Consider the following 15,127-nt stretch of genomic DNA (forward strand, 5'->3'; position numbering starts at 1 on the left):
TGCCCAAATTGAGAAACCTCTGATTTAGAGAAACAAAGTGAAGATAAGGTGTTGATGCTCATAGATATATTTGGGAAGAAAGGCTTTGCAGTTTTTTTTTAGAAAAAATGAAGGAAAGCCTTAGAAAGGAAAATTGTTCTCCCCTTCCCATATTTTCTTTCTCTAATTCTTCAGCACGTACATTCACATCCGTATAGCCAGGACTTGAAAGTCCAAAATCTTTGACTACTGCTACTAGTCAGTTGGACTCTCTGTTATTTCTTGCTGTTTCTTTTTCCTCTTATAGAATAATGCATATTCATTGTGGAAAACTTGGAGAGAATAGAAAATTATAAATAGAAAAAAAATCATCTTATCCCTATCATTTATATGCAAGAACTGCTAACATTTGGGGATATTTAGTTTGTTTTCTTTGCAGATATTTTTTATATAGTTCTGAGAATACTATATAATTTTCATCCTAAAAATTAAAATATAACCATAAGTATGCATAATGTTTACAATGTTATTGTCATTTAATCACTTCCTCTTTGATACTGAGGTTTCCTGATGTTTTCCTGTTATAAATCCTGTTTGCTGAACATCTTGGAGATAGCTGTGTTTCAGATTCCTGTTTTAGAGTAGTTTGTTAAAGAGTACTACTAGGTCAAAAGGTGTGAATGAGGTTCTTTTTTTTTTTTTTTTTTTGTGAATGAGGTTCTTGATACAGATTGGTTAATTTATCCTACCGTAGTGTATGAGATTATCAGCTTTCACTTTGGACTTAACATTTTAACAGAATTATTTTATAAGCACGTAATATCTTTATAAAACTTTTGGAGACTAAAAGGGGAAAAATCCGGGTATATCCTTGCATTGAGAGTATGGTTAATCTGCCTGGGTAAATGGGATATAAAAGGGTGATTAGAGAAGGCAACATGAACAAATGTAAAATTTCCTTGGAGTTACGTAATTTGTATGATTATTGTGGCCTGGCAAAATCATGTCTTGCAGTTTTATAAATTGAGTCCTATTTTAAATGCACCGAGTCAGCTCACTTAAAGAAGTCCTGTAGTAAATGTTCTTGTTTAGTGGGAAAAAAATGTCTTTTCATAGTTTGGTTATGAGTTCATTCTGGTTGTATTTGTTCTGTAAGTTCAAAATTTTGTCACATATTTAAGTAATATGAATGCCTTCTTTATGCATAAGTAGACCCTGTGATACCGTAGGGCCATGATATTTGTAAGTGAATAAGCTATACACTGTACTGTTCTTATGAGAGGACATCTGTATAATATAACTAAAAAAGAATCAGAGGTTTCCTCATTTAATGTTCTGAGAAATACAGGGGCATAACTCTGTGCTCTAAAATTTCTTACCCAAAACATAAACCATTGTAATAGTGCTTGACATTTTCTCATTAGAAAATTATTCCTTTGCCTTTTCCTTTTTTAAAAAAGGATACTGTAAGAGAGGTGGAAAAGTAAATGGTTGGCTGGAACAAAGAAGGACATATTAGGAAATAAGGAGAGACAAAGTTGCTAAGTTAGAGGGAGGAGTAGTAAAATTTAAGAGAACAATAAGTTAATTCCTTCTTAAGTTATTTTGGAACAAGGTAGGATGTAATTACACATCATAAATTAATAAGCTTCCCTGAAAATGGTGAATCTAGTCTTGTTCTCATAATACAGGTGAATTGGAAAAAGAAGCCTACTGCTTTAATTGAATAATGGCTTTCCTACATTTTCACTTTTGGAAATTTGGAAGATACTTTTATTTTTTATTTTTATTATCTTTTAAAGATTTATCTATTTTATTTTACAGAGAGAGAAACGTGTGAGTGGGGGGAGTGGGAGTGGGGAAAGAATCTCAAGCTGATTCCCCACTGAGTGTGGAGCCCAGGGTAGGGGTGTGGTGTGGGGTGAGGCTTGATCTCACAACCCTGAGATCATGGCTAGAGCTGAAACCCTGAGTCAGATGCTTAACCAGCTGAGCCACCCAGGTGCCCCCTTGGAGATATTTCTGAAGCCTTAATTTATGATTGCAGATTTACTTGAAAATAATTCATTCTGTCGTTTTTTTCATAGCGAAGTTTGTAAGTTTTACAACGATGAAATTGCTGTACTCCGTTTTTTCTACTGTGCAATCTTTGTTTCTGTATTTGTAACTTAATCAAGAGTTAGAAATAAATGAGTTAGTTTAAAATTTAAACAAAACAGCAACAAAACCCAACTTAACGTTTTCCTTCTTCAAAATAGGAGACAGATAAAGTGCTTTGCCCTTATTCAAAGCATGATTCAAAAGATGTACCATCTATCTCTGACAGTTCTGTCAGAGAGAGAGGAGTGGGATATGATAATTGAGGACTTCTGTTAGTTCTGAATTTCTCTTGTTGTTGAATTACAACATTGTGAATTTCTAGGATTATTATACACTATATTTATTCAAAAATGTTTTCAGGTTATTTTTGGAAGACCTTTTGTTCATTTATTATTTTACATTGTTAAATCTCTCAATTAGCATGATGACTATGACAAAATATGTAAAAGTACTAATAATCTGTTCTAGAACTTGGATTCCAAATGAGGCCTTTGGCAGAGGACATGACTTAAACATAATTTTATGAAACTTTGCATAGGTTACTTGTTACTTTGCATAGATTATTTAACCCTTATATTTGTAGGTGGTAGAGTATTATATATACTCTATATTATAGTTAGACAAAATATATATATAGTTGGACGTAATATATAACTTATGTTGTAGTTGGATAAAATGTAAATAGTTTTTACTCTTCTCTGAGTGCTTTTCTATGAGTTTTTTATGTGCACTGTAAACATCATCAAGAAACATAGAGATAAAGTTTTCTTAAGGCCATCTATACAGAAAGGCTTTAAGACTGTAAAAGAACTTCAGAGGCATTTAATCATGTATCCAGGTATTTCTCGAGTTCCCTCATGTCTTTTAAGTTTCTTCTTGAGCACTTATTACTTTCTGAGGTGATTGAAAATGTCCTTTACTATAAATTTCTATTTGAATTGAAGGAGAGTTGAGACTTCATTCTTATGGGTTAATAATTTCCAGTTTTCTTGGGTTAGTTTTCAGTTTTCAAATCAGCCTCAAGCTTAAATGTAGTGGCTATTTGATTAGAATATGTGTATAGCTCCAAACTTAACAAAATATTGTCATTTTCTTAGGAAATGTGAAAATATTTAAATGGTTAATTACTTTTTGAATTCTTTACCATAGAGTTCTTACATAGTCTTCTTCCATTAGAAACACAGTAAAGCAGTATTTTATTTCTTAGAAGCTCATGTGTTACAGGTGCCATGTATTCCTAACTAGATGGTACTTGAATTTATATTTAAATGCATTATTTAGTGTGAACCTAACTTACTTTGACATATCTGTTATGGGCATTAATAGTTTAAAATAATTTTTTAATACTTTTAGTTTATAAGTGAACACTCTTCACTTTAAATGTTTAAATGTGCTGTTAAAAATGTTTTACACTGATGTGTAATTTTTAAGATACATAGTAATAAATTTGTAAATATTTTATCTTTTAGGAGAGGGTTAAATCCACCACACAGGGTAAAATCTATCTCCATGACAACATTCACACAACAAGAAATTGAATTTCTGCAAAAACACGGAAATGAAGTAAGTGTTTTTATGATTTTTAACTTTTTTGTTGGCAGTCATTTTAATAAGATTTAATAAGTTGCTTAGAATGGTGAATTTCACGGTCTAAAAAATTATTTTTGTATTCTATATTTAGATATTTTAGAATTACTCATTTAATAATGTACTTAGAATTAATATCTACTAAATATCTAATAAATGCCTTTATCCTGAGGTGAAACATGCATCCAGAATTCATCAGTATTGAATGTAAAAGGCATTTTTGGAGGACATCTAGTATTGGAGTAACCATTAGTTTTTGCTTTAAAAGGCCAAAAGAGAGAGATCGAGAAAGAGAAATAACTTTGTGGTACTGTAGTAAACTTCTCTTAGGCCACTGTGTGATCAGTTTTTACTTGAGGTCCCCTCATGCCTTTTTATTATATGCTGAACTTTCTGTTGAGCAGATGCTGGGAGGAAAGGGGGCTGGCAGTGCTGGGGGCAGCCTATCATTAAGGGGGAACCCAGTAAGAATTTGGAGGGGAGCTTTTTCCTTCTAACTCTGCTTTAATGGGTTTCCAGTAATTGCATTCTGATTGTTTGCTTTCTTGTTTTTGGTTTTATGGTTTTACCATGCTGTTGGTAAAAGTGGTGATCTAATAATTGAAAAAACTATAAAATTGACAAGAAAAGTGGACATTTTGGGATAAGATTGAGCCAGTCATCCTAATTGATTAATAATAACCATTATTCCTTATTTAATAGGAAGGAAATACTACTTTAGTTATACTATTCTGCTTCCATATTTTTGATAGAAAGTTGTTTTAAGATTTTATTAGTTTGAATCTTTTTCATCCTGAGATGTTATATGTGAACATTTTATAATTTGCCTCTCTTTCTTCCTTAACATTTTGATAGTAGTATCTTAAACTTGCTGCCTTCTTGTTATGCACATGTCATTTTGATTCTAAAACAGTGAAGAAGTATAAATTAAAAACTATAAAATACTTTTTAATACATGATATAGAGAAGTGAACACACTGTTTTGCTGATAAAAAATTATTTTGCATAATCAACTTCCAGACTGATGTGGGAAAATCTAAAGCTAGAGGGAAGGGCAGAAGATTTGTATTGGCTGTAAGTATAGAATAATATATTTACCAATGGAAATACAGTTTGAACTATTTATATATGAAGTTTGAGGTTAGACCAGTATTGTAAACTTTTAGTTGCACTCTTAGAATGTTGGCCTAGAGTACAAAATTTTGGACATCAGAATGTGGAGTTAGAAATAAATATTATTCTGGGGGCACCTGGGTGGCTCAGTGGGTTAAGCCTCTGCCTTTGGCTCAGGTCATGGTCTCAGGGTCCTGGGATCAAGCCCGACAGTGGGCTCTCTGCTCAGCAGGGATCCTGCCTCCCCCTCTCTCTCTGCCTGCCTCTCTGCCTACTTGGGATCTCTCTCTGTCAAATAAATAAAATCTTAAAAAAGCAAAGAAAAATATTATTCTGTTCTTAGATTAAAAATCTAAATTCAGAGTATTTATTCAGATAAATTCAGAGTTGTAGAACTAAAAAAGTAACGGTCCATTGGAGAAGAAAGTAAAAACATCTGTATCTGTCAGGAAGTAGTTAAGTTTGGGTGAAGACTGGTCTCCACATACTAAGATTGAAAGAAACTTTAATTTTGGTAAGAATGCTTAACATAAGATCTCCTCTTTTAAAAAAGTTACAAGTATCAATACAGTACTCTTAGAAAGAGGGATAGTGTTGTACATTAAGTCTTTAGAACTTCCTCGTCTTGCATAAGTGAAGTTTGTACCCACTGACAAGCAACTCCCCATTCCCCCTTCTGAGCCCTTGCCATTTGCCATTCTACTTTCTGCTTCTTTGAGTTTGACTCTTTCAGATACCTCATGTAAGTGGAATCAGACAGTTTTTGTCCTGCTGTGAGTGGCTTATTTCAGTTAGCCTTGTGTCCTCAGGGTTCAATCATGTTGTCAGATATGGCAGTCATTAAGATTGATAGCAAAATAAATTTAGAATATATACAAAGAAATCCTTGATTTTGGACAACTCATATAAAAATAGAAAAAGAATGTAAACTTAGAGATGACTGGAATGGGTTCATGGATATTAATCCTAAAAAGAGTTGTGCAAATCGGTAGTCCACTTAAACACTAACCAAGGCACTTGCTGTGCTAGGTACTGCGGATGCATTTATAGGCATTTCTCATAGGCTTAGCTGACAGCTTAAAATCTAGTTGGGGAGACAGATAATGGAACAGTGATAGCATGTGTTAGATAATTAATGGTAACAATAAAAAGTTTCAGAAGTATGAATATGGAAAGAGGCTCAATTTGTTGGTGAAAAGGACAGGATTGGAAGATCTCATAGAGGTAAAACAGTTAGGACCTAAGCTGGCAGGAAGATACTGGTTTGGTTCATTTGTTTTTAAGTTTGTTTGTTTATAAGTAATCTCTACATCCAGCGTGGGACTTGAACTCAAAAGTCACATGCTCTTCTGACTAGCAAGGTACCCTGTGGCAGGAAAAGATACTGAAGGCAGATCAAACACAGTGCACAAAGAAGGGAAATTTATGATAGTTCATACTATTAGAAAATATACCAACTTTTTAAATGTTTGTTAAGGAAGACACACATACTTTGTGTCCCTAAGAACATCTTAGAACCAAAGTATTGTGCTGGATATATTTAATTCTTAACAATAGTAACGGTATCTGTGTTTTTAAAAACTTAAGAGATGCATAGAAGGGGAGGATGGGATAGGAAATGTCGAGTGGTTAACTTTAAAATTTCATAGACTTCAAACACATATGATTCATTATCAGTTTACCTTATTTAAACATTTAAATCATAAGTATAACATGCATAGAGAAAAGTATACAAATCTTAATTTTTCATTCCAAAACATGTTGCTGTATTCTTTGTGTCATCTGTCAGTAGTTTGGAAAGGGCCATACTTAATCACTTACATTTTGGTTTAAAAAGACACTACTGTTGGGGCAGTAGTGGCTCAGTGGGTTAATAAGCCTCTGCCTTCGGCTCAGGTCAGGGTCCTGGGATCTAGCCCCACATCGGGCTCTCTGCTCTGCAGGGAGCTTGCTTCCTCCTCTCTCTCTGCCTCTCTGCCTACTTGTGATCTCTGTCTGTCAAATAAATAAATAAATCTTAAAAAAAAAAAAAAAGAAACTACTGTTATACATCTTGTGCATGAATGGGTCATGCTTGAAGAGAAGTGCTTCACCAGTTAACAGTAAACTGACTGACAACAGTCTGGGTTCTTCTACTCTGTCCAGGGGGCTTAGTGTTCTGAGGGGCATATTTGGTTCATGATTCTGGTATTGCAGGCTTAAGTAGGTAAGCACAGTGGGTGTTGGATGACTCAGAGAGTGATGAATTAACCTATGTTCCACATGCTTTGAATGTTCCTCCAGTCATTTATATGTAGGAAAACCTGTGCAGTCATTTGTGTGTTTAACTTTAATCTGTTTTAATGCTTGCATTACAGTTGTGAAAAACCTACCAAAGAAAATCATGCTGCCAAATTTGGGAAAAAGAGTAGGAGGGCACTGCCAAGTTACAGGGCAAAGGACATGGATACAGGAAAGCCATTTAATTCACCATCAGCGCAGTGGCCTAGCACATGTGTATATCTAGGGAAGATTTCAGTTTTCCTTCAGTACTGTATTACAGATTATTCATTGTTTTTGGAAAATCTCAAAACTGATGGCAGTGCCACTTATGGTATTTGAGTCATTAATAAAGTACATCTGTATTGGTCTGTAAGCCATGGTAAGCAAATAAAATTATTACTATTTATAAGCATGTACCAAGGACATGCTTAGTATTTGTAAGAATGCATAATTAGTTTCTATATATGTAGTTTACAAAATACTTGAATATTACTTTAGTATCCTCAGACTCCTACAGTGAGTTCAGTCGAGCAGATATGTACATTATTACATTATAGACCATAGTATGCCAGATGTTAGTAAAATATTTTGCGGTGAAGCACTTTTTACCTATTATTTGAGGAAATTGTTTTAACTTTTTTTTTTCAAAAAGTGAAATATTTTACCAAAAAAATCCACATATTTATCTTGCAATACTTTCTTTTATATCATGATGTTAACTTTGAAAAAAATCTTTAGGTAATCTTTGGGTAATTCATGGTCCTCTAGTTGAAGGAATTTCACTATTGGGTTAACTTTTTTTTTTTTTAAATAGATTTTTATTTATTTATTTGACAGAGAGATCACAAGTAGGCAGAGCGGCAGGCAGAGAGAGAGAGAGGAGGAAGCAGGCTCCCTGTGGAGCAGAGAGCCCGATGCGGGACTTGATCCCAGGACCCTGAGATCATAACCCACTGAGCAACCCAGGCGCCCTATTGGGTTAACTTCTGATTATTAAAGTTAATGGAAGGAGGGCTGGGGATCAGAGCTATACATAATTCAATAAAAAGAAAATGTATTTGTAATTTTGTCTTGAAGCATCAGTTTTTCTTTTCTGGTAGCAAATGAACTCTTCATAATTATGTTTTAGGCCTGAGAATAAAAGAGTTACTACTGATGCTCCACAGGCATACAGTCTACACAGAGAAAATCATGTGTTTTGACAGTATTTGGTTATTTATATGCTAGATTATTAAAATAACCCACAAAACAAACTGCTGCTTTTAAAAAAAATCCTTCTAAAACAATAAACCCATAAAGTAAGGTGTTCTTCTCTGTTAACCATTATGATGGATTCATTTTTCATTTTTGAAGCAGAGATTCATTAATCACCTACTGTATACCAGGGACTATCCCCTTGGGTACCAGAGATACAGGGATAAGCAAAAGCAGGTATGATTTTGCCCTTATGTAACACGAGTTTAGTCGGGGGAGAGAGACAAGAAAAATCATTTCTGTCAATTCCATTTTGGTTGAAGAGTAAGAAAGGGCTTCAGGGTACCTGGGTGGCTCAGTCGGTAAGCATCTGCCTTCAGCTCAGGTCATGATCTCAGAGTCCTGGGATCGAGTCCTGTGTCAGGCTCCCTGCTTGGTGGTAAGCCTTCTTCTCCCTCTTCCACTCCCCCTGCTTGTGTTCCCTCTCTCTCTGTCTCTCTGTCAGACAAATAAATAAAATCTTTAAAAAGGGGAGGGGTTCATTTGGGAGTTGCAGGTGCTTTGTGAGTACAGAGACATAGTATTTTTCAGGAAATTATGATTAAATAGGCCTTATTTTATGAAACAAACTATTCAGAGATTTAAAGGGCAATTAAATTGTATCTTTGGGAGAGATTGGGGCCATTTATAACCACAGGCAAGCACTACCACAAAAAAATACTAGTTTCTAAAAAAAATGTAAGATTCTAAATTCACATGCTCTGATAGTTTTGCTGCAATATCCAGGTATCATTTTATGATATTTTATATATACCTAGTCTGTTATGAGGTTAAACAGCACTCTAGCGGTTATTTCCTAAATCATCCCATCCTGTAATCTATAGTACGTAATGGTGGTTCTTTGTACAGAATCATTGACTCTGAAAAGTAGATAACCAGTATTAGGAAGATTGTTTAGGACATTATCAGAGCAAAGACAGTGAGTTTTTGAATGACTTGTGAATCAGCTTATGGAAATATCATGTAGGTTCAAAGTATTGTATTTATCTCTTTTTTTTTTTTTTTAAAGATTTTATTTGTTTGAGAGAGAGAGAGAGAGAGAGGGAGAGCGCGTGAGCACATAAGCAGGGAGAATGGCAAAGGACAAACAGACTCCCCACTGAGCAAGGAGCCCAAGGAGCTCAGTCCCAAGGAGCTCAGTCCCAAGACCCTAGGACCATGACCTGAACCAAAGGCAGATGCTTAACCAACCGAGTCACACAGCCACCCCTAAAATATTTTGAAGTCAGGCAACCTATGACAGCTTTTAGTGTAGTTTTTGCCAAGTAATATAGATACTTATTTATGTATCAGATGTTTATTGAGTCAAAATCTGAGATAATAGAAATTATAGGGGAAGGATTATCAATATTTTTACTCCCTGCGCTGAGTGGTTTTATTTGAAAGATTTTTTTTAGTTTTCATAGAATTCAAAAGTGTCATATACATTAATATTTGTTTTATGTATTTAAACTCTGGGGATATTTTAACCTTTATGGTAAGCTTAAATAGTAATAGCAAATGTTGGCTCTTATTTTTTTTTTTATAATTTTTTTTCCAATTTATTTATTTTCAGAAAAACAGTATTCATTATTTTTTCACCACACCCAGTGCTCCATGCAAGCCGTGCCCTTTATAATACCCACCACCTGGTACCCCAACCTCCCACCCCCCCGCCACTTCAAACCCCTCAGATTGTTTTTCAGAGTCCATAGTCTCTCATGGTTCACCTCCCCTTTGAATTTACCCAAAAGCACATACCCTCCCCAATGTCCATAACCCTACCCCCCTTCTCCCAACCCCCCTCCCCCCAGCAACCCACAGTTTGTTTCGTGAGATTAAGAGTCACTTATGGTTTGTCTCCCTCCCTATCCCGTCTTGTTTCATGGATTCTTCTCCTACCCACTTAAGCCCCCATGTTGCATCACCACTTCCTCATATCAGGGAGATCCTATGATAGTTGTCTTTCTCCGCTTGACTTATTTCGCTAAGCATGATACGCTCTAGTTCCATCCATGTTGTTGCAAATGGCAAGATTTCGTTTCTTTTGATGGCTGCATAGTATTCCATTGTGTATATATACCACATCTTCTTGATCCATTCATCTGTTGATGGACATCTAGGTTCTTTCCATAGTTTGGCTATTGTGGACATTGCTGCTATAAACATTCGGGTGCACGTGCCCCTTTGGATCACTACGTTTGTATCTTTAGGGTAAATACCCAGTAGTGCAATTCCTGGGTCATAGGGCAGTTCTATTTTTAACATTTTGAGGAACCTCCATGCTGTTTTCCAGAGTGGTTGCACCAGCTTGCGTTCCCACCAACAGTGTAGGAGGGTTCCCCTTTCTCCGCATCCTCGCCAGCATCTGTCATTTCCTGACTTGTTGATTTTAGCCATTCTGACTGGTGTGAGGTGATATCTCATTGTGGTTTTGATTTGTATTTCCCTGATGCTGAGTGATATGGAGCACTTTTTCATGTGTCTGTTGGCCATCAAGGCAAGGGAAGCAAAGGCAAAAATGAACTATTGGGATTTCATCAAGATCAAAAGCTTTTGCACAGCAAAGGAAACAGTTAACAAAATCAAAAGACAACTGACAGAATGGGAGAAGATATTTGCAAATGACATATCAGATAAAGGACTAGTGTCCAAAATCTATAAAGAACTTAACAAACTCAACACCCAAAGAACAAATAATCCAATCAAGTTGGCTCTTATTTTAGTAACAACATATTTGATGTCATTATTGAGTGCAGAGCTAAGTTACAGACTCGTTCCAGTATTTACACTTACTGTGTTGCTTTTAGCAGAAGTTTGCAAACTATTTCTGTAAGGGACCAGTAAATATTGTAAGCTTTGTGGGCCATCTACATAGTCATTGTTTCATATACTTGTTTGAAAAAAGCATTTTAAAAAATAATCCTTTAAACATTTAAAAACCATTGTTAGATCAGGGGCGGTGCAAGAACAGGCTGATGGCCCAATTTGATCTACAGGTAGGTGGTGGGCTTGAGACTCCTGGTCTGTGACATTCCAAAGTTTTCTTTTCTCAATGTAAATCCTTTTATAACCTTCCTATTTAATCTTGCTTCATTCCCAGCAGAAATGTTATAACTGTAGTGATCTCTGTTTTGTTTTCCATATTTGCTGTCTGTATTTGTTTTCTTGCCATTTTGCCTATGCTGTTTTGTTTATTGTGAATCTTTTTTAAAGTCCTATCAAATTTTTACTCTCTTGTCAGGTCTTCCAAGAATATTGTGGCTGAAAGGGACTATAAAACCCCCACTCATACTTCAAAAATTTATATATATAAAAAAAAATAAAAATTTATATATATATTTGTGTGTGTATGTATATATATAGTATTCACTCTAAGATACTGCACAAATTTCTTTTTTAAGATTTATGTATTTGAGAGAGAGCTAGAGAAAGAGTGCCTGAGTGAGTGGGAGGGAGGGGCAGAGAGAGGGCGAAGGAGAGAATCTCAGGCCGACACCCCACTGAGCAGAGTCCCACATGTGGCTTGATCCCAGGACCCTGAGGTTATGACCTGAGTGATAATCAAGAACTGGTCACTTAACGGATTAAGCCCCCCAGGTACCCCGACACAAAATTTTTATTGCTCTTGTAGTTCTTCTGTGTTGGTTTTACTACCTTTGAAACATAAGAGACATTTCTGTGGCACAATCTTATATACCTTTTCATTACACATACAGCAGTGAAAAGGTACAAGACTATATACCCAGGGGAGTTTGAAACTTAAGATCCATGTGAGTTTCACTGGAATTACTCTTAGTAAATTTTTTTTAATATTTATTTTTTTGTGTGAAAAGTCCTGGGTGTTACTCTCCAGAGATTCTCATCCTGGATGAGGGAAAGGACTGCCTATTTGCATTTTTGGCCAGAATCCCTGAAGCTGAGGGCTAGGGACCACCATTTGAGACAACCAGTGTAGCAACTAAAGACACCTGACTACTCAAAATAATTTGTGGTCTGGTTTCAGCACCACTAATAAAATGAATCTTGTCACTTTGGGCAAACTCTTTCCCTGAGCTTCGTTTTCCTTTGTAATCTGTGAGAAGTACCTGTTTTGTACCTTTGTTTTGCATGCTCTTTTCCAGTGGTGGCTGAAAAACCAGAGTATTGAAGAAAGACCTAGATGTTAGGTTGTAACTACTGTTCTGAGCATTTATTTAACTTTTTTTTGCACTGGTATCCAAGTTCACATGATTTATTTCCTTCTAGTTTATTGGCCTCAGCCATTTTAGCTGCTTTTTATCTCAGCTTTTTGTTTGTTTCTTGTTATTAGTGTGTTATCTTCTTAAAAACTTACTTGGATTTAATTAAAAATAGAAATTATTAGTTTTTTTTGTTCCTTTTAAAACTTTTTATTATGGAGATGTTCATATATCTATGCAAGGAGACAGAATGATATAACAAACTTCTACCAACTCATGATCTTGAGCCTTCTTTATTATTTTGAAGCAAATCTGAGACCTATAATTTCATCTATAAACTCTCCAGTGATGTTATCTCTAAAACACAAGGACTTTTAAAAAATATATAATCCCAATATATACCATTTTCACATCCATAAAAATTAATAATAATCTAGTTATCTAGCACGTATTCAAATTTTTTTCATTTCATAAATCTCATTTTTTTCCTTCTTTTAAGAGTTTGCATAAATCAAAATACAAGTAAGGTCCACATGCTGTGAGTGGTTAATATGGGTTTTGAAACTGTACTGCTGATAAAGGATCAGAGACTAGATGATCACAGTCTGACCAGGCAACTTCTTGGGCCCTGTATCCCTTGGACTCAGGGAACAAGCCAGTTTTGCTTCTGAGAGCGAGGGCCTCAGACCAGTGGAGCTGGATACTCTGTAACCTGGGGGCCCTGCCATCTTATGTCTCTGGGAAACATAACAGCTCAGATTACTTTAGGCCTTGCAGTCAGACCTACGGCACAGGTACCCTGTGGCACACCTCTAAGGTGAAGTCCCTCATCCGTGTTTCCGCCACTGCTCCAGCCTCAGCTGTTGTACAGCTTCCTCATGATTGATGTTTAATTCTTAACTACAGAGCAGGAAGTCTGTTTGGCTTCTGTGATAGCAGCTGGCATTCATCTTGGCAGCACAGGGTGCCATCTGGTTGTGGGGTACTTTATGAACTGGTAAGAAGAAAGTTGAAACAGGCTCTGGGCCCATAGATTTTTGAGGAATTGGTAATGACATTGAAGACTTCTTCATCTGTTTCATGAAAGTCAAGCCATCCTGCACAGGCAAGGTCAGCTTTGGGAAGGAATAAGCAAAGGCCATGCGCAGGAAGAAGTTCATAGAGTTTTAGATTGTGTCTTGTTAGTCTTCTGTTGGACTGTGGGCTCCACCGATTCCCCAAGGACAGTCTCATATTGGCATGTAACTCTAGGATCTTTGCAAGGATGGGATGATTGTGAGCAGTCATCTCCTGTTGGAGAACTTGTTGCAGCTTGATCCTCTAGATCTTACTGAAGGTGAGTGGGGTCTCCCAGTAGTGCGAGCGCTGTGATGGAGCAGCGGCTCTGCTTCCCACGTTGAGCTATGCTTCCCACGTTGAGCTACGTGCTGCGGTGCCTCTCAGAACCCCTTCTCATGGATTGTCGTGGCACGATCTCGTCTTAGCAGAGGCTGCTCGAAGCCGCAGCACAGTGACCAGATTTGCCTGTCTTCTGCCCCTCCGTCTCCTAACATTTTATTATGAAGAATTCAAATATACCTAAAAGCGGAAAAATTAGGCAGGTACAGTAGATACTGTGCTATGTTTGCTTTAGCACATATGTATGTATCTGTGCATTAGTCAGTCCATCTTATATTTTTCTTATATTCCAAAGTATGCTGCAAACATTGGTTCACATCACCACTTAAATCTTTAGGAAGGATATCATTAATTGAAATTCAGTATTTGTTAAAAATTGTTTGAGGTATAATTTACATTATAAAAATCTTACCTTGGGAAAGAGTTTTAATAAGTATATCCAGTTTGACAACCCAGACCCTGCAGATATAAAGAACATGACCATCTTCCCACGAAATTCCCTGTCATTCCTTCATATTTAATCCCCCCCAGAGGCAACCAATGTTTTGATTTTTATTCGTATTCATATAAATAAAATAAGTGTGCTTTTTTTTTTGTTACTTTGAAAGTTATGGATGTGGATACATATAGTTCCTTTTTTTAATTACCTAGTACTTTTCTATTATATGAATAGATAAGAATTTGTTCATTCTTTGTAAGATCTGTGATTAGTGAGTATTTTCTTTGTCTATGGCTTTCTCATTTATTTTCCTATTGGGGTCTTCTGACAAGCAAAAGTTTGTCTTCTTGATGAATTTTATCTGTTTCTAGTTTTATAGTTAGAGCTTTCTCAGCTCTATTTTAAGAAAGCTCTGCCTTCTAAATCATAATAATCTCATTTTATTTTAGAGGCTTTGAAAACTTTGGCTTTTACATTTACATCTATGATCAATCTCAAATTAATTTTAGTATATGGTGTGCTAGAGGTTGAGGTTCATTTTTTTGTTGTTGTTAGTCACCATACATTATATCATTAGTTTTTGATGTAGTGTTCCATGATTCATTGTTTGCTTATAATACCCAGTGCTCCATGCAATACATGCCCTCCTTAATACCCATTACGGGCTAACCCATCTCCCCACCTCCTCCCCTCTGAAACCCTTAGTTTGTTTCCCAGAGCCTGTAGCCTCACTCAGTTTGTCTCCGCTTCTGATCCCCCCCCTTCATTTTTCCCTTCCTTTTCCTAATGTCCTCCATGCTATTTCTTATGTTCCACAAATAAGTGAAACCATATA

The 15,127-nt window shown here is 36.0% G+C and overlaps 1 protein-coding gene across 7 annotated transcripts in view; it reads left to right on the forward strand.

The window, feature by feature from the left end:
• AGFG1 (ArfGAP with FG repeats 1) overlaps positions 1-15,127 on the forward strand; it is a 76,483-nt gene that overhangs the window by 14,207 nt on the left and 47,149 nt on the right. For all 7 annotated transcript variants that reach the window (XM_044241742.1, XM_044241745.1, XM_044241747.1 and 4 more), the window contains exon 2: positions 3,549-3,642. In XM_044241742.1, coding sequence (XP_044097677.1) covers positions 3,549-3,642 — 94 coding nt within the window. The remainder of the gene's footprint in view (positions 1-3,548; positions 3,643-15,127) is intronic.

Source organism: Neovison vison, chromosome 3 (assembly GCF_020171115.1).
Source record: "Neovison vison isolate M4711 chromosome 3, ASM_NN_V1, whole genome shotgun sequence".
Taxonomy (NCBI): Eukaryota; Metazoa; Chordata; class Mammalia; order Carnivora; family Mustelidae; genus Neogale; species Neogale vison.